We start from the raw sequence: 20,719 nt of genomic DNA, 5'->3' as shown, positions 1-20,719 counted from the left end.
TTCAATTTTGAAGATAAATATACATGTTGATTGGTGGGTAACGGTTTTGTTAATATATCTGCCACTTGTTCATGAGTATCACAATGTGAGGCCTTAATAAAACCCATGTTGGATAGTTGTCTAACGTGTTTATATTTGATATCAATATGTCATGATCTTTGACCTATTGCTTCAGAATTTAATATATCTGTTGCAGCTTTATTGTCCTCATGAATGTTAATAGGATAATTGGGTTCTGTCCAGATGAAAGATAAGAGATCATCGAACCATATTAAGTTATTAGAGGCTTTAGAAAGGCAAACGTATTCAGCCTCAGCAGTAGATGTTGCGATTAAGTTCTGTTTACCAGTATACCAGTGCATGGGACAGCTATTAATTAGGAAAACATAACCAGATGTACTCTTTCTACTCTTAGTGTCTCCAGCCCAATCTGCATCTGCATAACATGTTAAGATTGGTTTTTTTGAGTGGGTAGGTTCTAAATATAGGCTAGCGTCAGCGCTAAATTTGAGATACCTGAGAATTTTTTTTATTCCCTCCCAATGATAAGTGTTCAGATTGCTTACATGTCTGGATAATATATTAACAGCTAGAGTGATGTCCAATCTGGTCCAATTTGAGATATACAACAATGATCCAATTACCGATCTATATAAGGTGTTGTCCTTAAATGGTATACCTTCATTGTTCATATTTTTTACAAAGTCGGTTTGCATGGGGGTTTCACAAGGTTTGGAGTTTAACGTATTACATTTTTTCAATAGTTCTAATATCTTGTCCTTTTGAGACAATTTAAACCCTCTATTTGTTTTGTTGATCGGAACACCTAGATATTTATTTACTTTTCCTAGAGTTTTCAAAGTGAAGTGCTTTCCCAGTTTTTCTGCAAATTCCTCACATTTAAGTTTGTGTTGTCCGAAATACAAGATATCATCAACATAAATAAGTACGTATTCAATAGAGTCATTTGTTTTTCTAGTGAAGAAGCATAGGTCTGCAGATGTAGCTGAAAAACCTATGTCTTCAAGAGTTTTCGCTAAGCATTCATACCAACGTTTACCAGATTGTTTTAGTCTGTATAGACTTTTGTTTAATAACCATATTTCCCCTTTCTGTACATCTTTACCTGGGGGTGCTTTCACATAGATTTCTTTATCAAGATTGGCATGTAAGTAGGCTGTTTGGACATTGAATTGATATACGTCTAAATTTAGGAATGGATGCCAATACCAGTGCGGTTTTGACGCTTTCTGATCTAATGGTGGGAGAGTAGGTGTCTACGTAGTCATCAGGAAATTTTTGTGCGTATCCTTGGGCCACTAATCTAGCTTTATATAAGAATTTATTGTTTTCTAATTCCTTAATCTTAAAAATCCATTTTGTTCCTATGGGTGTCTTACCTACCGGTGGCTCTGTTGGTGTGTATACATTGAGTTCCTTTAAACTATCCATCTCTTTTTTAATGGCTTGCTCCCATTTAGCCCTCTCTTCATGTGGTAATTTTAATATGTCCTCATAAGTGGTAGGGGGAATCATGTTGGTGTTGATGGAAAATACATAATCTTCTAACCTTTTGGGCAGTTTGTTTCTATTTGATCTGATGGGTCTATCAGGGGGTAACTCTGAGTCCTGAATGTACCTTGCTTCTTTTTCTGTTAGTTTATCTAATTTTATGACTGGGTAGTTCGACTTCCATTCTTCAGGCGTTATCTCTAATCTTCTGTGATTATTTGATTCTATAGAGTTGGGTTTGTCGGTATGTGGTGTGTGCTTTAAGTCAGTGTTCCATGTCACATTGTATAAATCATTAAGATGTAATCTGGACCAATTATTATGTTCATGAAATACAGCTGATCTTGAAATGATGAATTTGTTATCTTTGTTTATAAATCTATAGCCTTTGGTTCCTGATTCATATCCCATGAACCTTAGTCTTTTTGATATTTTCTCACCTTTACGTCTCAATTGCTTTGGAACATAGACATCCGCCGTGACTCCAAAAACGTGTAGACATCCAATTTTTAGTTTTCTACCGTATAAGACTTCATATGGGGTTTTATTAATCACACTGGACCATAATCTATTTATAGTACAGTTTGAATAAGTGAGTGCTTCAGCCCAGAAAATTTGTCCCAAACCAGCATCCTCTAATACGCATCTGACCATGGTTTGTAGCAAACCATTTTTTCTCTCTACAATTGCATTCTGGAAGGGTGAAAAAGGACAGGATTTAAAATGTATAATTCCCTGAGACTTAAGCCAATTGGTGAATTCCTTGGATAAAAATTCTGATCCCTTATCTGTCATTATTTGTTTGATGTTTACGTTGTGCTGCGTTTTTACTTTTATATAGAATTCTTTAAATTTTTTAAACACTTCGTTCTTGTGATTAAGAGTGTATATGAAACCATACCTGCTGAAATCATCAACTAGAGTTAAAAAATACCTCTTTCTATATTTGATAAATGGTTTCATGGGACCAACTAGGTCCATATGTATTAATTGAAATATTGATTGAGTAGTGCGAGTGGCCTTTTTAGGTCTTGGTTTGTTCTTAATTTTTGAAGACTTGCACACAGAACAATCCAAATAGTTTTTACAACTCTTTAATTTAACATCTTCAGAACATTCTATCATTTTTTTGTACAACAGGAAAACTGGCATGCCCAAGTTTTCTATGAAGTAAATGAGCACATTCATCGTGTAATGGTTTACCATATGATACCCTATTATGGGTGTTGCCATCATCTGTATGATCTTTATTCATGTTACTTTCAGATTTCTTATGTGTGTCAGCTTCACTTTCTTTGTTTTTTAATTCTAAGATTGGACACATTGATTCACTTTCATCAGGTACAAAATATGTTAGACCTTCTTTGGTAATGGTTTTTTCTACAATTCTTTTGTTCTTGGTCATAAGTAACTTCCCATTTTTGAATATGGTTTCTATATCTTTCTCCTCACTTAATCTATGTATAGCTAGTATATTGTGAGGGATTTCAGGCACAAACAAGACCCCCTCTATTTCTCCTAAGCCTCTAATGTAAGTGGTGCCTATTCCCTTTACTTGGACTCTATTATGGTTTGCTACTCTGATAAAGTAATTTTTTTCAGTGAATCTACTTAGGAGTTTTTTGTTATGAGTGGTATGGCTCGTGGCTCCAGAATCAATGAGCCATGCATTATCTAACTCAGTTTCAGAGTCTTCGTTGTTTACTAATCCAAATAAAGAACCATATTTATTGTTTCTAGAATCATCTCTGTATCTTCCTCTGTCTTTTGGACTGGGGGACTTTCTACGTTTAAATCTGGAATCAGGTGAATGCCTGTTTGAGAGTTTGACGTTCCGGCCTGTTCTTTCTTTGTGTTGTGGGTAGTCCCTGTCTCTATTATTTCTTGGGCAATCTTTTTTAAAATGACTTTTGGAGCCGCATGTGTGGCATTCTGGAATATATTTATCCCTGTTTTGGAATTCTACTCTCTTAATGTTTCTATTTTCCTTATGGTTCGTGAAGTGTTCCCTTCTTATATTGTCTAAAAATAAAATTCCCTGGATATTCTCGTTGTTGTCTTGCTGTGAAATAAGTTAAATAATTTTTGGAATATCTCAGAAACTGTCAGGTGGTGGTTAATACTAGGATATATACTAGGTGATATAGTGGCAATTAATAAATAGTAAGCTTTATGGTGAATGCAGTCTATTTCAATAGTCCAAGGTTTGCTTGGAGGATTGTTAATTAAGAACAGCATATTTTCTCTTAGATATATAACTTGGAGCTGCTACTCCATTCTAACAAATTGGTTCCATCTAGTTTCAATTTTATATGTTCTGCAGGTAAAACTCCTGAATTATAGGAAAACTATTTCTTGTTAGCTGCTGTCCATGGTCTAAATCATTAGCATACTCACAATATGGCATAGGAATAGTGGGTATGAGTCTGTATCGATTTATCTCTGTGCTCTCTTCCTTTTTTTTTCTTACTGATGAGTTCTGTGCATGCTCAGGCTTCATTTCTCCCCAGCAGCCGAAGAGTGAGGATCTGCTGCTCTCGTCCTTCGGGAGAAGGTCTCAGACAATCTGATGGCTTTCTGTCCTTGCTCTGGTGGTCCCCAGGCCATCGGTGGACGTCTGGACATCGCTGAGACTCCAGTGATCCTCGGCACCCTGTCGGACGGTCTCGCGGTCTCGTCGCTCCGCTCGCCCGTGGCATGGGAAGCAGTCCGGATCATTGTTGTTGATGTGGGCAGGCTCCTCGCTGTACAGTCTTCTGACCGGTGAGTATGTTTTGTAGATCCTCTTTCGGGTGTCGGGTTCTTCTTTAATGTAGTCAGATTCAGTGTATTGCTTGTTATAGATAATTTTAGGTATTCTTTCTGCTTCAATTGGCATTCTTAAGTTAGTTCCGAATGCCTTGGTAATCACTTGCATGGCTTTTTCTATCTCTAGTATTGTAGGTGGATTAGAGTAATAGTTTTTTATTTGTTCTTCGTTTTCTTTGAGTGTAGGACTGTATCTTAAATCATGTGTCTCGTCTCTATCTTTGAGGTTTAATTTTTTAGGTTTTGTTTTCTGTCTGTCTTTTTCATGTTTAGCTTTGGGGTCAGTGTATGGCTTTTCTGAGGTGATTTCTTCAGCTTGGTACCTTTCTGTCTCTTCTTTATCTGTTGCTGCTCCATGATATTTTATAGTATTGTGGAGTTTCGCAAACAGATCAGGATCGTTTGGAGCAGCTTCTATTAATTTAATTATATTCTTTTTGATATTAGATGGAGTACATTCATTCATGGTTGTTTTTGTAATTCTATTCAGAGTGTCTTTATTACTGAAAAGACTTTTTGTTTCTGTCTTTTCTTTTGAATTGTTTTCAGTGGGGGTTAATTGAGCTGCCATTCTGCTGTTAATTGATCTAGTTATAGGTCTTCTTTTTACCTCAGCTAGGTTTGATTTCTCTTGCATTCTTTGGTTTATTGGGCCTTCTCAACCGTCTTCTTCTACCATTCTTGTTGCTTGTTTTTCTTTTCTTTATTTTCAGGCCCATATAAATATGTAGACAAAGGTTGTAAATTAAACACTGTTTTATTTACTTGTTTTCTTCCACAGGAGATCTATGTACAAGCCAAGCAGTCTGACAGGAACATCTGCTTAAATATTCAAGGGGCGGAGCAAAAGATGAGGAGGAGTTAAGTGGAGGGATACATAAATCACATCATGGGGATTAGCTCATCCATAGATATAGATATATATACATATATACAGACAGTTAGGTATTTTCTTTGTGACAGTCTTTTCCAAATATTTCCGAATTTTCTTGCAATAGGAGAAAGGCAGTGGGAAGTGCTTGGTGTGCAGATATGGGCAGGTAGGGATTCTTTTTCTCAAGTGGATAGATAAATTTTGCCATTCCAACAATTTAAAAAAAAACAAAGCACAGAATAATGGTGTTAGTAAAAAGGAGAAAGAAGAGAAACTTTGCAGCAGGAAAAAGCTGAGGAAACAAACTGATCAAGAAGCGAGAATTAGGAGGTTTGTTTGAACGAGTTGAGAATTTACCTACAGTAAAGAAATTAGATATTTGGTTTTACATATAATTACAGCGGCAAGGATAGTCTATGCACAGTCCTGGAAAAATGAAAAGGTCCCAACAGAGGAAGAAATAATTAAGAAAATCCTGGACTGTGCGGAGATGGACAAATTAACATAAGAAATAAAAGAAAAGGAAGATACAGAATATTATCAAATATGGACTAAGTGGTATGATTGGCTTGAGACTAGGGAAAGCAAAAGTGAATAATGGATGTGACAAATATGTATAATACTGTAAATGAATAAAATTAGAAATAAAGGGACGATAAAGATAAATATAATGAAGAATGAGAAAAATGGAGAAAATAGAAAGTAGAAAGTGAGAGGAACGAAGCTGATACATAAAAAGAAGCACATATTGTGTGTTTGTGTTTTGTATGTTGTGTTTTGTTGTTGTAAAATAATAAAAAAATTAAATTTTTTTTAAAAGCGAGAATTAGGAGATTTGTTTGAATGAGTGGAGAAGTCCATGAGTAGAGAGTAGAAGGGATCCAGCTTTTGAGGTCTGATTATGGTCCTCTGTCTTAAATATATTTAATATAGAATTATAAATTATACTTGATATATTGTACCTTAAATAATTTATTATTATAATGATTTCACTACTGTTGTCTTTTAGCATATTGTTTTTGAGTTTATTTTGGTCCTTTTCAGCTTTATTTTCAGCTGAGTTGAGCATTGTCTTTAGATGGAAATAAAAAGTGGAAATTTTTACCTTACCCAATTAGTGAGAGTGCCACCCTTCTGATCCTCTTGTAATAGAACTGTAAAATTATCCCATGGGTTGAGGAAGAGTGAGTGGCCTTAATTCACCTGATGTGGCCAAGAGAGAATCAAACTTGTGTCTCTTGTACTCCAGGCCCTCATATAATTGCATGTATGTTAAAAAATAATATGACCAGGAGAAGGAAGTTGGGAAAGGCATAGAAAGTTTGGTCCATCCTCTTGCTGCTGTTGAGGGGGTTGACTTAATTTGGCAAAGCGAAAACAAAGTGCAACTGAAAAGACGTAAAGCTCATAGCTTGGTGTGGTAGCTTTCCTACACTCCCCTCCCTGAATGTGAAATTTCAAAGCCTTTTTCGGTTGAAATGTGAGTAGGATTTTATAGCAAACATTTAGTGACACAAGGAGAGTAAAAAGAAACGTTTAAGGAAAATAGCACTTTTAGGTTTCCAGTGTGAGAGTGTATATTAACCATCTCTCCCGGGGTGGATCTTGCCCTCCCGTCCAGTCTTCATAGGTCTTTGCCACGGGGTCAGGCACAGTGAGAGCTCCACTGAACTTTGCAGCGCTCCAGTCAGCCTCTGTCCGTGCCATAAAGACATACAAGCCAAACTACTGCAATTGTAGAGGATCTGAATCACAGGAACATGGACCACTAAAAACCTTTCTCCATTACTGTAATACTTAAGGGGGAAAAAAGAGAAAATCTGGCAAAACCAGATTATAATTCACTCTCATAACTCTCTATGCAACCAGGTAAAATTTTGACTGTTCCAAATGAGAAGTTATAAACAGATGGTAGAATGTTATTTGGAACATGAATACAATAGCAAGAAGTTTAAAGCATTCTTCTGCACTCAGGTATCCTCCAGTTGTCTTTAACTACAAATTTAACTGCTTCCAGTCAAAAAACTGATTGACCAGAACTAGGTCTTTGCTCAATGTGTCCGAAGTCGGATAATTTGAGCCTGGCTAATTATGCCCCTAGTGAGAATTTTGGATTGATTTGTTTAATGATCTATCAGTTTGTTTTCTTGGTGTAGAGTAAAGCCAGCATGAATACAGGACAGGAAAGGCTTAAACATTAAATGCAGCTGTGCCCCAAAATAGTAAAGCAACCTAGAACTGTAATCTAATTTAATACTGAAATCTTGCTTAAGAATGGTAATTAGTACTGGAATTTCTCTCGGTAAACAATGAGATTGTAAATGTCACATCATGTGACCATGCTGCTTTCTGATGGCACTTCTGGCCGTCCTTGGTTACTGTAATAAAACAAGAACCACATAGATTGTTGAGTGAGCACAACTTTTGACTTCCTGTTGGCTTCCTCTTTGGGGAGACTGTAAAGAGATCTTCTCTAGATTATCTGAGAGGATGGATAGGATCGTTTTAGACAAGTCAGCCTCTAATAATAGATATGGATTACAGACAGTCTTTTGAAACAGAGTGCAATCATTATTATGATTATGTTCTGCCCCAGCTTCGGATTCCCAGAGAATGTGACACACACCAAGCTTCGCAAACACTGTTTAATTCCAAACAAACCCCTTCCAAGAATGCAGGCTTCCTGTGCAAAGGGTCCTTATCAAAGTTATTAAGAACAAAGTCCGACAAAGGTTGGCAACCAGCCCAGAAAACCAGATATGATAAGTCGTTCGCTCTCCAAAATGCTCTGTAGTAATGAGATGTTGTTTCTAGCAAGAAAGTACTAGCTGTGTGCGACTTAAATAGGCTAAGGGAGTGGCCAATTATCCTCAAGCCCTACTCATGAGTAGACCCCCTCCTCCTGAGTAGCCACTCTTGCCTTTTGGCAGCCCTGCATGCCCGAGCATTGAGGAGAGGCTCCTCCACTTTGCTCTCTCCACTGGAAAGAGCCTCTGGAGGTTCTGAAGGCCCTGGCTGAGTCTCTGCCTCTGGCATCACATCCTCTTCGGCCTTCTCACTGTCCGATGTGAGCGCCGGCTGCGCAGGCTGCTGGCGCGACACCACACCAGCCTCCTCATCGTCGGGATCAGCCACAATCCTCGCAGGCTGCTGGTGGGCCACAACAGATTACTTGTCCTGTGCTCTTTCCCCACTAGGGTCCCAAGTCAGCTGGCAAAGCCATGCAAAAGAATAGGAGGATTGGGGCCAACCTCACATGGGGGTGCAAGATGTTCCAGATGGGAGGAGCAACAGCAGAGAAGGCCCTCCAACTGGACCCCGTCAGCCAGAATACTCAGGCTGACAGAACCCGCAGCATGCCTCCTCTGCTGGCACAGTTGGCATAGGCCAATACCAGTGGAGTGAAACAATCCCTTAAGTAACCTGGATCCATGCCATGATCATGCCATGACATCTTGAATTGCACCCAGAAGCAGACTGGTACCCAATGCAGCTCGCAGAGCAGTGGTGTTACTGGGGCCATTCTAGCCCCCCCCCCAAACTGTGCCGCACTCTGCACCAGCTATAGCTTCCAAATGCTCTTCAAGGGTAGCCCCATGTAGAGCACATAATCCAAACATGAGATGACCAGGGAATGAACGACTGAGTGCGGGGAATCCTGATCCAGGAAAGGCCACAACTGGCACACAACATGAAGTTGTGCAAAAGTTCTCCTAGTTGCGACTTCCACTTGCCCCTTGAGTAGGACTCATGAGTTCAGAAGAACCCCTAAGTTATGGATCAGATCTTTCTGGGGCAGTGCCACCCCATCAAAGATGACAAGTCCTTGATCCCAGAGCCCCGTGTACCCAAAGCCATTCGGTCTTGCCAGTGCAAGACAGGCCCCTACAGCCTCCAGGCACTGTGAGAGGGTGGCCACAGTATTGCCTCGATCCCCAAAAGTGAAAATATAGAGTTGGGTGTCATCAGCATACTGTATATGCCGCAACACATGATGACAGATGATCTCGCCCAGTGGTTTCATATAAATGTTGAAAAGGAGTGGAGAGAGTACTGAGCCCTGTGGCACACCAAAGAATAGTGACCGAGGGCAGGACTTTTCATTCCCTCAATTAATTGGAGCATCATCATCATCATCATCCATCATCCATCATCGAATCTTTTTCAATTCCTAGCAGTTCCATCTAAGGAGTGATTCTTACTAATTCTTCATAGCTTGTCTCATCATTTTGCTATCTTTGAATGTGATAGTTGAAAGGGATTAAAATTCATCTTGTTTAAAGACCAAGGCCTTTCCCCTCCACAAAAGAAAGATACCAATCACCGGGCTTCCTATTGCAGAACTTAGTTTTTTATTTTTGCATATGCAATCTCTCTCTTCTCAATCTGTAAAATGCCACCTACGGATGTGAAAAAGGGAGATTTCCAGACGGGAAGTGCAGATCAGTTGGAATTGATGGTTTCTTGAATCCAGGAAATGTAGTTGCAAACTTTAGTGTAGACACCAGGGAAGTCTTTCAGAGCACATCCTCTGCCCCAAGAGACAATTCCTTGGAGTTCACCATTACAGACAACCGGACCACCAGAGTCACTCTGAAATGGAAATGATGAACATGTTTTCAGCAAGCAGGATAGCAAGTCAGCAAAGATAACTTGCATTATCTATAATTTGCATGCTCTAGTGGGTGGAGGAATGGAACCTATTGCAGAAGATGAAAGATCTTCTAGGTGAAATTACTTTAATACCAATCTATATTAGGTGACATAATTGCTACCAGGATGGGATGAAAATCTTAGAAATGCTACTTCTTTCTGATAAGGGCTTCCTAAAAGAGAGGGCAGATTCAACGTACAGTTCATAACATAATAAAAACTGGAGGTCAAACGATTGATGTTGTTTCTTTGTTCATTAGAAGCAGGCAAAGACCACAGAGGTTGCAGAAACAACTCCTGAGTGTAAGGATCTCTTCTCAACTACCACCTTGCTATTGTATCCCCAGGCCTAACATCAGCTAGCTATGAATTTAATTCATACAGTAGGAGATTTTTGAGCACCATCTGAAATATACGCTAATAGTAGAGGAAAGATTTACCTGACAAGAGTCTTTTCCACCTTCCAGGTATCCTGCACAAAACATATTGTCGGTGATTTTATCTCGATAAGCCCCAATGCACTCAGTCTGAGACAGTACAGGGACATCCACGCACTGTAGGAGGTCTGGATAGTGCACTGTGGGAAAGATTAAAGAGGCTATGTTCATTTTCAGAAGTAAATATTAGACATGCACTAGGAATTTTCTACAGAGCAAGAATAGAAACGAAGAATCTCTATAAACCTCTATAATATAGTTGCCCTAAAGATGCCAATCATTCTTTCTTTCACGGGAAAAAATGTTCCAGTTGAACAAATTTTGGACTTAAGGCAAGTGCTGAGTTTCTAATTGGAATACAGGTAGATCTCGTCTTAAGGCCACAACTGAGGTGAAAATTTCTGTTGCTAAGCCTGACAGTTGTTAAGTAAATTTTGCCTCATTTTACAACTTTTCTCACCACAATTGATAAGTGAATCATTGCAATTGTTAAGTTAGCCACACTAACTAACTAGCCCCTCTGCTGTTTAATCTCTCTATAAATCCACTTGTGGCCCAGTTAAACCAATTAGACACCATCCCCTAAACTAGCTAATAGACATATTGTGTTTCATATTGCAGATGAGAGATCACTTTAATCACAAACACAAATTGGACTTAAATGAGCCTTGAACGCTCTGGTTAGTTACTGCACTGAATAGGCCTTTAAAATCAATGATAGAAAAACTAAGATTATGATCTTCGCAAAAAGACTTAAATTGCATGCCTGGAAGATAAATGGCCCAAACTTCAAGCAAGTCATATCCTTTAAATATCTGGTTACCCATAACTCTACTAAATGCAGTGGACTTCTAAACCATGTCATCCAGAATATCCCCATCCCCTCCCCCCCAAAAAAAACCAAGCAGTAGCAATTCAATCTTTTTATTTTCCCAGGGGACCACAATATTTTCCAGCAGCACTGAAGTTATATTCAGCTAAGGCTCACATACAATTCCATTTGGTGCTTAGCTAGGACCTTACTCCTGTTTTACTTCTCTGGAAAGGGTGCAATCCAAATTCCTAAAAGCCATATTTCAGGTTGTACACTGTGTCCCAAATGTAGTATTATGGAGGGAGGCAGGACTAATCAAAATTGAAACAAGCGTATGGATTTACATTTTTGCACATTGGCTAAAACCATTCTTTTTCCCTACAGGTTTGCGTTCTCTTCTTGTAGAAGACAGTTTCATATCGGTATAGTTCAGGACCATCTCAAAAGACTCCAATATCTTGATTTCTCCAGGAAAGAGTTTCTAATGTTGGGGTATGAGTGTGCACTTAGAGTAGGTTAAACAATGTACAGTGGTAGCTTGGTATTCAACTGCTTTGGAACTCATCGAATTTGATACTCAATGCATGTTGAGGTGAAAATTGTGTCCCAGTACTCATCGTTTGTTTGGTACTCAATGCACAAGCTAGAACTTGTCAATATTGTGTGCCTTCTTACTCACTATATTATTCGTTTTGGGAAACATTTGTTTGATACTCATTATTGTTGACACACATCGGTACCAACTTCCGGGTACTCCCGGAACCAAATAACGCTGAGTACCGAGTTACTACTGTATTAATGATGTGGAAATCCAATAAGGTTAGGCTACTCTTCCCAAGAATGTTTATCTGAACAGTCATACTTTCCCTTTAAAGCTGTGAGATATTTATATCAATTAACCATTCCAAAAATGTGAAGAGTATTAATCTTAGCATGCTGCAACACATTTTGCACAGCAGTTGTGGAGGGCCTATACAAAAAAATATATGATATGAGCTGAAAAATACCTATGGACAAGGGGCTACTGAAACTATAGCTTATGTCCTGCTATACTGCATCTCCTATAAGAACACACAGACTCAATTTATAACAATTTACGAATAAAATATCTGGGAAATACTGGTCGTATACCTGCAACTACTGTTATAAGATTGATATGAAGTAGTTTCTTTGAATGTGACCAAATTCTGTTATGCTGTATGTAAAATTAAGCAAATTTAACTATCCATGGTTAATCCACCGCCAATTGTAATATATTATTCTGCTATTTTTATTTTTTACTATTATTGTTGTTTTAATGCTTTTATTTGCTGATCTGTGACTGTAATAAGGATTGATTCATTGATTAGTAACACACTTTTTAAGTGCATCTGGTTTCCCCAGAAGATTGTCGGAAGATTGCAAAAGGTGATCACATGACCCCAGGACACCACAACCATCATAAAAACATGCAAATTGCTAAGCATCCAAATTTTGAACGCATAAAAAAGGGGATGCTGCTGTGGTTGAAAGGGTGAAAAAGTGACAAGTCACTTTTTTCAATGTTGTAATTTTGAAGGCTCACTAAAGTGATGGTTGTAAGGTGAAGACTACCTGTATATTGTTTTACTTGACATCGTGATATTTATAACGGACTTTGGAGGGAAATGAATGCCAAAAATAAATTTCTACTCACCGCCACTGCTGAGGGTGTTGCCCCAGCCTGAGACTAAACATATTTCTCCGGTGGATGGACAGCTGCTTGGTAGACGGATTGCTGAAACACGGGAATTGAGACTGGCTGGTTTGGATAGTTTGATGAGCATGATGTCATTGTCCAAAGTTTGGGGGTTGTATTTGGGATGGAGAATGATTTTGGCTGCATCGATGTGCTGCTCGGAACCATCATATTTGGTCAAACTGTGTTCCCCAAGTCTCACTTGGATTCGGCTGAATCAAAAGAAGAAACGGAAATTTTGGTCATATCTATTTACATCTAACTACCTTTAACTCACAGTAAGTCAAAAGCCAGCCCACTAATATTGCTGCTCAGAAGGGCATCCTGTTGCCCAGAATGGCTGAATCCTGAAAAAGATGGACACAATTGTATGTTGACTTCCAGTATTGGGCAGGCAATGAACACTTCTACCAATAAGTGTGCATACTTATCTACAAATAAAAGCATGTATGTTTATCCTTTATTCGATTTACTAATACAAGTAAATATATCAGTGCAATGGTGATGTTCCAAATAAAATAAGAACACATTGTTACTTACGACCTACTGCAGTGAGCAGCGGAAACAATCCATTGGTTGTTTACGATGGAGCCACCACAGGTATGTTTCCCAACATTCAAGGAGACCTGATAGGGGACGGAATGTTTTTGGCAGGTGTAGCCACCCACAATCTTATCATCATCGTCATCATCGATGGGGAAGGCAACTGGATAATGAAAATATATAGAGAAGATTTCATAGTGGGTGAAACAGGAACCAAATATTCACCACTTTTTCTCAGTAGGGATTCATGAAATCTTTGGTGAACTTTGAGGGGTGCCCATTACAAGATCTTCATCTCATTCATATAAGCCACAGGATGGCCAGTCAGCCAGTTTTATACGAGTGACTGATATATATTGCATGCATGCATAACTCAGAATGCTATTCCTTGCCTGGGTAAGCAACAGTGTGAAATATGAAGAAAACAGTCCGAAGTTATATGAGGAGGAAGGAAGAGAGGCCAGAAGAGAGGAAGGAGAGAAGAATGTAGGAAATAATACAAAAAAAAAAATCTATCCAACTGTAGATACATTTACATTCACCCTACCTCTCTTAACTATTAAAACATCTTAATTGCCAATGTGTTTTTTGTCTTCAAACTTTCCATTTTTCAGATTTCATAAACTTTGCCCAACCATAAGTCTCTCCGTCTTTCTTTTCTGCTCAACCTTCTCACTCCTCCTTCATATATTTGCTTTGCAGATTGAGTCTCATTTATGAAGGGATTCATAATTTTTTTGGTATAGTTTCAAGCAGTGGTGGGATTCTGCTGGTTCTAGGGGGTTCGGCTGAACCCTTTGATAAATTGCTGGCTCGCCCCGCCCCTTGCCCTGCCCCTCCGCACTACTATTTATTGCCAATAAATGGGGAGAGCGAGCCAGCAATTTAACAAACAGTTCGGTGTTTTTTTGTAATTTATTGGCCCCGCAGCACACCGAACCGTTTGTTAAATTGCTGGCTTGCCCTGCCCCTCCGCACCACTATTTATTGCCAATAAATAGTGGTGGGTGAGGAACGGGCGAGCCAGCAATTTAACAAGTGGTTCGGTGTTTTTTTGTAATTTTATTGGCCCGCAGAGCTTCAGCATAGGCTAATTACCCCTTGCTTAGATCGGCTCCCGAGTCTCAGCTGATTTGTCTCAGCTGTTTTGCTCAGGGCTCTGCTGCTTGCTGGAACAATTTTTTTCCCCCTAGCTATCCTGAAAAATGAAACTGAAACTGCTTTGCTGTTGCTGCAAGGTTGGATAATTAGGCAGGCAGATTTCTTTTCTTTTTCCTCACCAAAAAAGGTAGGTGAAAACAATGGGAAATTTAGGGAAAAAGAGGAGAGTTCAAGATTTTAAAACACAAAAGAAAAAAAGCTCTATTTAAATAGGGAATTGTAATAATTGAGATACTATTAATTGTATATTTCTGAAAGCAGAAATGGTTAAGTTGTGGTTTGGAGGAATATATGGGGGAAATTATGTGGTTTATTATTATTGGTAAATATAATTAATTCATTTGTAAGAAATTGGATTGCATGGAAATAATTGGAATATTCATGTTCATATTGATTAATATACAAAAAAGGTAGTTATATAACTAATTGATTTATATTAAAATGTTGAATTTATATTAAACAACTGTAATATTACATAATTAACCAATGTGAGGATGGATATAAAAATATATGACAATGGGAAGGGGTATAATATAGAATAGAAGGGAAAAATTGAATTTGATTAAGATTGGAGATGAGGATGAAGGGTAATATTGGTTTTTTTACAAAAATAAATATGGCAAAAAGGAATAAATATGGCAAAAAGGAAATATAGAAATTGTAAATTTAATTGAAATGACTAAACACTGTTTAAATTTGTGAACCGGCCAAATACTCTGTTCAAAGAAAATACATTGTTTGTATGTGTGTTTCTAATTATTGTTATTTATTCATATTTGTTTTTTTTATTCTTTAAAGTTTAACAATTCATTCTTTTATCTTAATATCTTTATATTTGTTTGGGGTTGGCTTTCTTCCCTTTCATCTTTTTTATTGTACAGCAATCTTTCTCCTCAAACCTACCACCTCTCCCTTTTCTTTCCTTCTTACTTTCTCTTCCTCCCCCTCTTCTTCTCCTCCCTACTTCCTCTTCCTTTCTCCTTCTCCTCTCTTCCTCCCTCTCTTACCCTCCCTCCTACTCTAATTTCCCTTCCCTTCCTTCATCCCCCTCTATTGCTGTATCCTTTTATGCATATGGACTACTCAGAGGGCTGAAAAAGTTATTTCTGACTGGTCCTCGCACTTTTGACCAGTCCTCGAACTTACGACTGTCCTCACATTTTACGTTTTTGCCCTATCTTGTCACCATGGTGAAGAGAAGCAGTTGTGAAATGAGTGACATGGTTGTTAAGTATTCTATAATGGCATAAATGATGACCAGTACGAAGACCGGTCAAAAGTGCGAGGACCTGTCAGAAATCACTTTTTTCAGCCCTCTGGGTAGTCCTTTTGTGCATATGGACTACTCAGAGGGCTGAAAAAGTTATTTTTGACTGGTCCTCGCACTTTTGACCAGTCCTCGAACTTACGACTGTCCTCACATTTTACGTTTTTGCCCTATCTTGTCACCATGGTGAAGAGAAGCAGTTGTGAAATGAGTGACATGGTTGTTAAGAAAGCTGCACGGGCATAAATGTGAGGATGGTCATAAGTGTGAGGACCAGTCAAAAGTGCGAGGCCCAGTCAGAAATGACTTTTTTTCAGCCCTCTGAGTAGTCCCTATGCACATAGCCATGGCCACCCGGTCACATGACCAGCTAGCCACGCCTACACAGTCACATGACCAGCTAGCCACGCCCACCCAGTCACATGATTGCCAAGCCACACCCCCAACTAAGCCACGCCCACAGAACCTGTTGTTAAAAAAATTGAATCCCACCACTGGTTTCAAGGGTGCATATAATAGGATCTTCATCCCATTCAGCCAAGCGATGGAGGCCAGTCAGGTAGTAGGAAGTCATATGAGCAAGGAGGGAGGGTGAAAGGGAAGAAGAGAGGATTTCCTCCCCAAGATTGTACAATTGGGTGATCTGCAATCCTGGGTGGGTCTGATTTCATGAGTCATAGACTACCCCTTCTACATTCTGTAACATCTTTTTGCCTTCACGTTCAACGTACTGCAAGCCCTCAATCAAAGATCCTTTGAATAGCTTCTTTCTTTTATGGAACCATTTGGAACCTTTCCTGCAAGAACATGGAATTGGTAAAGATTTGAGTTTCAAGTTATGGATAATCTTTATGAATATTTGAGGGGTTGAGCCTAGGGTTTGTCTCTTGTCATTGCTCCAAAGAAGTGCTTGCTTGTTCTCAGCTGTTCCTGTCTGCAACACTTTTTTTCACTTGGAGTTATTACTGGGAATAAGTTCCATTAGCCCACACACTGAGTAGAATAGTTTAGCAGCTTCATTTGAAACACCCACTTTCCTTGGCTATTTCATCCATAAAGACACCTGGTTCAAAATTAATGATATTTGTCTAATACATTAGTTCAGTGTTTCTGAACTTTGACATATTTTCGACATATGAACCTTAACCTCTAGAATTCCCTGGAAAAAATTCAGTAGATTAATTTTGATGGCTTTGGAGTCCCACCTTTACAAGTTCAGTCCTGAATTGTTATAATAAGTTCTTAGGTTCACTAGTTTGCTGTTCAAATTCTACTTGAAAATCTACAGAGGTCTCTTTCCAATCTCAAGATGAGACTTCTCAGCACTTGTTCTGAGGAAATGATTGACTTACCAGCTGCTCCCAAGAATGCTACCAGCCAAATGAACTTCATGTTGTCTTCTTTCGTCAAGACCAGAGGAGCTGCTGCACATATTTATATTGTGAGACCACTATTACCTTTGCTCCAAGAACTCAATCGAAAGCAAAAATACGCAATGGAAAATACAACTTTGTTACTTGGAATTCAATCAAGAACAGGTGGAGAGGAAAGATGGAATTCACATGAGTTTTCCTCATATCTGATCCATCTAACCATTTAATACTGACATTCTTAGAGCAATACTGCGGATACTGAATTTATCATACTAAAGGTTAAATATTCTATCCTTGCAGGTAAGTAAATACTATTTCTACGAAGTGGAAAATTTCTGGCAATGTTATCATTATCATTTGAAAGGTTCCTGGGTCTTGTTGGATGATACTGCTTAATCGATGGGGACCACAATGTGGGTGAAAAAGTATATTGAACATGGTCATAAAATTTCAGTTAAGAAGAGAAACTAGGAATGTTTCTCTCAGCCGAGTCCATAAAACTGATATTAACCTAACAGCTGGTTTTGGTCATATCTCTGCTTAAATGAGCTTTCATTTTATAAATGAAAACTCAATTACACTGGAACATTTGTGCTTAATTCATAATCATAATGATAAGTTTATTTGTCAAGCATATATAAGATAACAGGTAAAAGTATAAACATAATTTGAATTCATGAAAGGAGTAAGTAAAAAGGAATATTAGGACAGGGATGGTAGGCACGCTAGTGCACTTATGGACGCCTCTTACAGACCTCTTAGGAATGGGGTGAGGTCAACAGTAGACAGTTTAAGGTTAAAGTTTTGGGGATTTGTAAAGAAATTACAGAGTCAGGTAGTGCATTCCAGGCATTGACCACTCTGTTAGTGAAGTCATATTTTCTGCAATCGAGTTTGGAGCGGTTTACCTTGAGTTTGTATCTATTATTTGCTCGTGTATTGTTATGGTTGAAGCTGAAGTAGTCATTGACAGGAAGGACATTGTAGTGGATAATTTTATATACTATGCTTAGGTCAGACTGAAGTCAGCGTAGTTCTAAGTTGTCTAAGCCCAAAATTTGGAGTCTGGTGGCATAAGGTATTTTATTGCGGTTAGGGGAATGGAGGACTCTTCTCGTAAAATATCTCTGGACTCTCTCAATTGTATTTATGTCCGATATACAGTGCGGGTTCCAGACAGATGAGCTGTATTCAAGAATTGGTCTAGCAAATGTTTTGTATGCTCTAGTTAGTAGTACAACATTACCAGAGAAGAAGCCACGCAAGATTAGGTTAACAACTCTTAATGTCTTTTTGGCAATGTTGTTACAGTGGGCTCTGGCACTTAGATGTTTAGAAATGAGTACTCCAAGGTCCTTGACAGAGTGAGGGTCATCTACAAGGTCATGCCCATATAATTGGTATTTTATGTTTTGATTTTTTTTGCCAAAGTGCAAGACCGAGCATTTGTTGGTTGAGATTTGAAGTTGCCACTTGATAGATTAATCTGACATATAGTCAAGTTCTTTTTGAAGGGTAGTTGCATTGTTGGTGGTGTTGAATAGTTTAACATCATCAGTGAAGAGAATACAGCTGCTTTTAATTTGATTACAAAGGTCATTTATGTAAAGTATGAAAAGTGTTGGACCTAAAACATTGCCTTGGGGAATACCAATATTAACATGTACTGGATTTGATAGAGCGCTTCCTATTTTGACCATTTGTTGTCTGTTTGACAGGAAGGCAGCTATCCATTCATTGTGGAATCAGCTTTCCTGTGTATTACATATAATACAAAAGAGAAAAAAAAATACATCTCAAATTTAAAGTTTGTCTTTTTAGTTCTCCTGATTGCTAGAAATGGTATGATGCTATCATCCAAGACTTTTCTATAAGGAAACAACGATCTTTGAATCTTCAAAATCCATTCTCAAAATAAATAATGAAGATCAGCTGTGCACCGAAGAGACAGTGTCAGATGTAAATGCCTTATTCTCTAATGTGTAAATAGTATATGAATGGGGTATCAGGGGTTAACTTATTCTTCACTTCTTAATGTATTCATAATTCACCACTCCCACTTATAGCTCCACCCATTGTATATATAAGGAGCAACCTACACCCTTTTCCCTGCTTCTATCTGTGAATATTCAGTGAATATAGAATGCCTATTGTAAATAAAAGGAAGTATATTTAAACCTTTAACTCTCACTAATTTTATTGAGCCTGATCCAGAAAATATTGCAACAAGCTGGTAGCAGAGGATGGTTAATTGACTCAATAAAAAAAAAAAAAAAACTTAAAAAATGTCTAAGAAAGATAGGCCCAACACCAGGGCCTACAGCAAAGAAATGGAAACAGAACAAGAAATAATCAACGAATCCACAAACGCAATTTCGAGAGAATCCGAAGAATACACCACTGAAGACGAAGAAATAATAGACGAAAATGATGACCAGGAGGAAATCGAAATAGAGAATAACGAACTCAGGTCAGAGATATTAAAACTATTAAAAAGCCAGAAGAATGATGAAAGCCTCATCGCGAACCTCCAAGAAATGCTGAAGAACAGCGGAGCAGCGAGAGAGAAAAACATCACTAATGAGAAGTCTAAAGACCCAAAAACAGTGAGTGATATGACTGCAGAGAAAGTCATTACGAAGAAGAAAAACAGTGATCCAGCGCGAAATTTTGAATGGCAGCCATCTTGGTTTCAACAGGCCTCCAAGGTGAGCGAAGCAGAGCCAATCAAAATGCTCAATTCAAAATTTCTGGCGCGAAAAACGTTATCAGACAACGAAAATGAAAAAGAAGATTCGAACTCCTCAGAAGAATCAGAATCAGAAAGTGAAGATGACTCAACAAAATCTCAAATAAAATCAGCAATGAAAACACTTTTTGCTGCATTTGGGCCAAAACTAAAAATTACCAAAGGGCCACCGAAGAAGCGAGCGAGCAAGCCGATGCCTCAGGACCTGCCCGCTCCCATCCTGACTTCGAGAGCGACGACGCCCGAACCCAGAGAGCCTTGTCGATTCCGCCCTACACCACAGACCGAGGCAGGTGCCAGCGCCCCCAGAAGAAAGAGAAGAGCAGCCGCCGTCGTCAGAACTCCCAAGGTCGAACCAGAGACCGACTCGACTGAAGCAGAGCGGAACGAGCGAGCCGCAATGGAGAGAACCTTCCACGACGACTCCAAAGAAGAAATGGACAACGCGCATGCGCGAAACTACGCAGACGGTCCGGGAAGACATGAACTGGCGAGAGAACCACGCAGACTCGTTGCGAGCATCCCCATGCCGTTTTGCAATTTTCTACACTTGCGAGACCACGGACTACCTCAGGTCGTAAGTAATGGACAAAATAATGTCGGAAATTTACCCAGTGACTTCCCAAAACTAAGGGTTGATGGCATTAATTTGCAAGAATGGTATCAACAGCTCCAGGTTGTCTTTATGAAGGAAAATTTACTATTTTTTATCACTAGTCCCCCAAAAAGACCTTGGACTTTAAAAATAGATTGTTTACACCATAGAGCATTTTTCTTAATAATATCTAGTGTGTCTCGTGCAATGTATCAT

General features: G+C 38.7%; 1 protein-coding gene and 1 gene segment (V, D, J or C); one reads left to right on the top strand and one right to left on the bottom strand.

Moving 5' to 3' along the window:
- The window catches only part of LOC139310314 (T-cell receptor beta-1 chain C region-like), a 157,589-nt gene that overhangs the window by 52,945 nt on the left and 83,925 nt on the right, over positions 1-20,719 (top strand).
- Positions 9,638-17,178, bottom strand: LOC139313083 (cationic trypsin-3-like). Its single transcript, XM_070938458.1, has 5 exons — positions 17,139-17,178; positions 13,356-13,521; positions 12,774-13,027; positions 10,288-10,424; positions 9,638-9,787 (listed from the first exon to the last, which is right to left on the bottom strand). The coding sequence occupies exons 1-5, from the start codon at positions 17,176-17,178 to the stop codon at positions 9,638-9,640; spliced, it is 747 nt and encodes a 248-aa protein (XP_070794559.1).

This window comes from Pituophis catenifer, unplaced genomic scaffold, assembly GCF_029215685.1.
Source record: "Pituophis catenifer annectens isolate HBS135680 unplaced genomic scaffold, rPitCat1.0.hap2 SCAF_2, whole genome shotgun sequence".
In the NCBI taxonomy this organism is placed as follows: domain Eukaryota; kingdom Metazoa; phylum Chordata; class Lepidosauria; order Squamata; family Colubridae; genus Pituophis; species Pituophis catenifer.
Note: the sequence above shows the minus strand (reverse complement) of the source record. Positions and strands in the feature narration are given on the sequence as shown.

What these genes read in the sequence shown, in the direction of transcription:
- LOC139313083 (XM_070938458.1), bottom strand. Translation starts at nt 17,178, where the DNA reads ATGAAGTTCATTTGGCTGGTAGCATTCTTGGGAGCAGCTG. An exon ending in GCTGCTCACTGCAGTAGGTC is followed by an intron (nt 13,028 to 13,355) that starts GTAAGTAACAAT and finishes CTTTTGATTCAG; the next exon opens with CCGAATCCAAGTGAGACTTG. An exon ending in CAACACCCTCAGCAGTGGCG is followed by an intron (nt 10,425 to 12,773) that starts GTGAGTAGAAAT and finishes TCTTTCCCACAG; the next exon opens with TGCACTATCCAGACCTCCTA.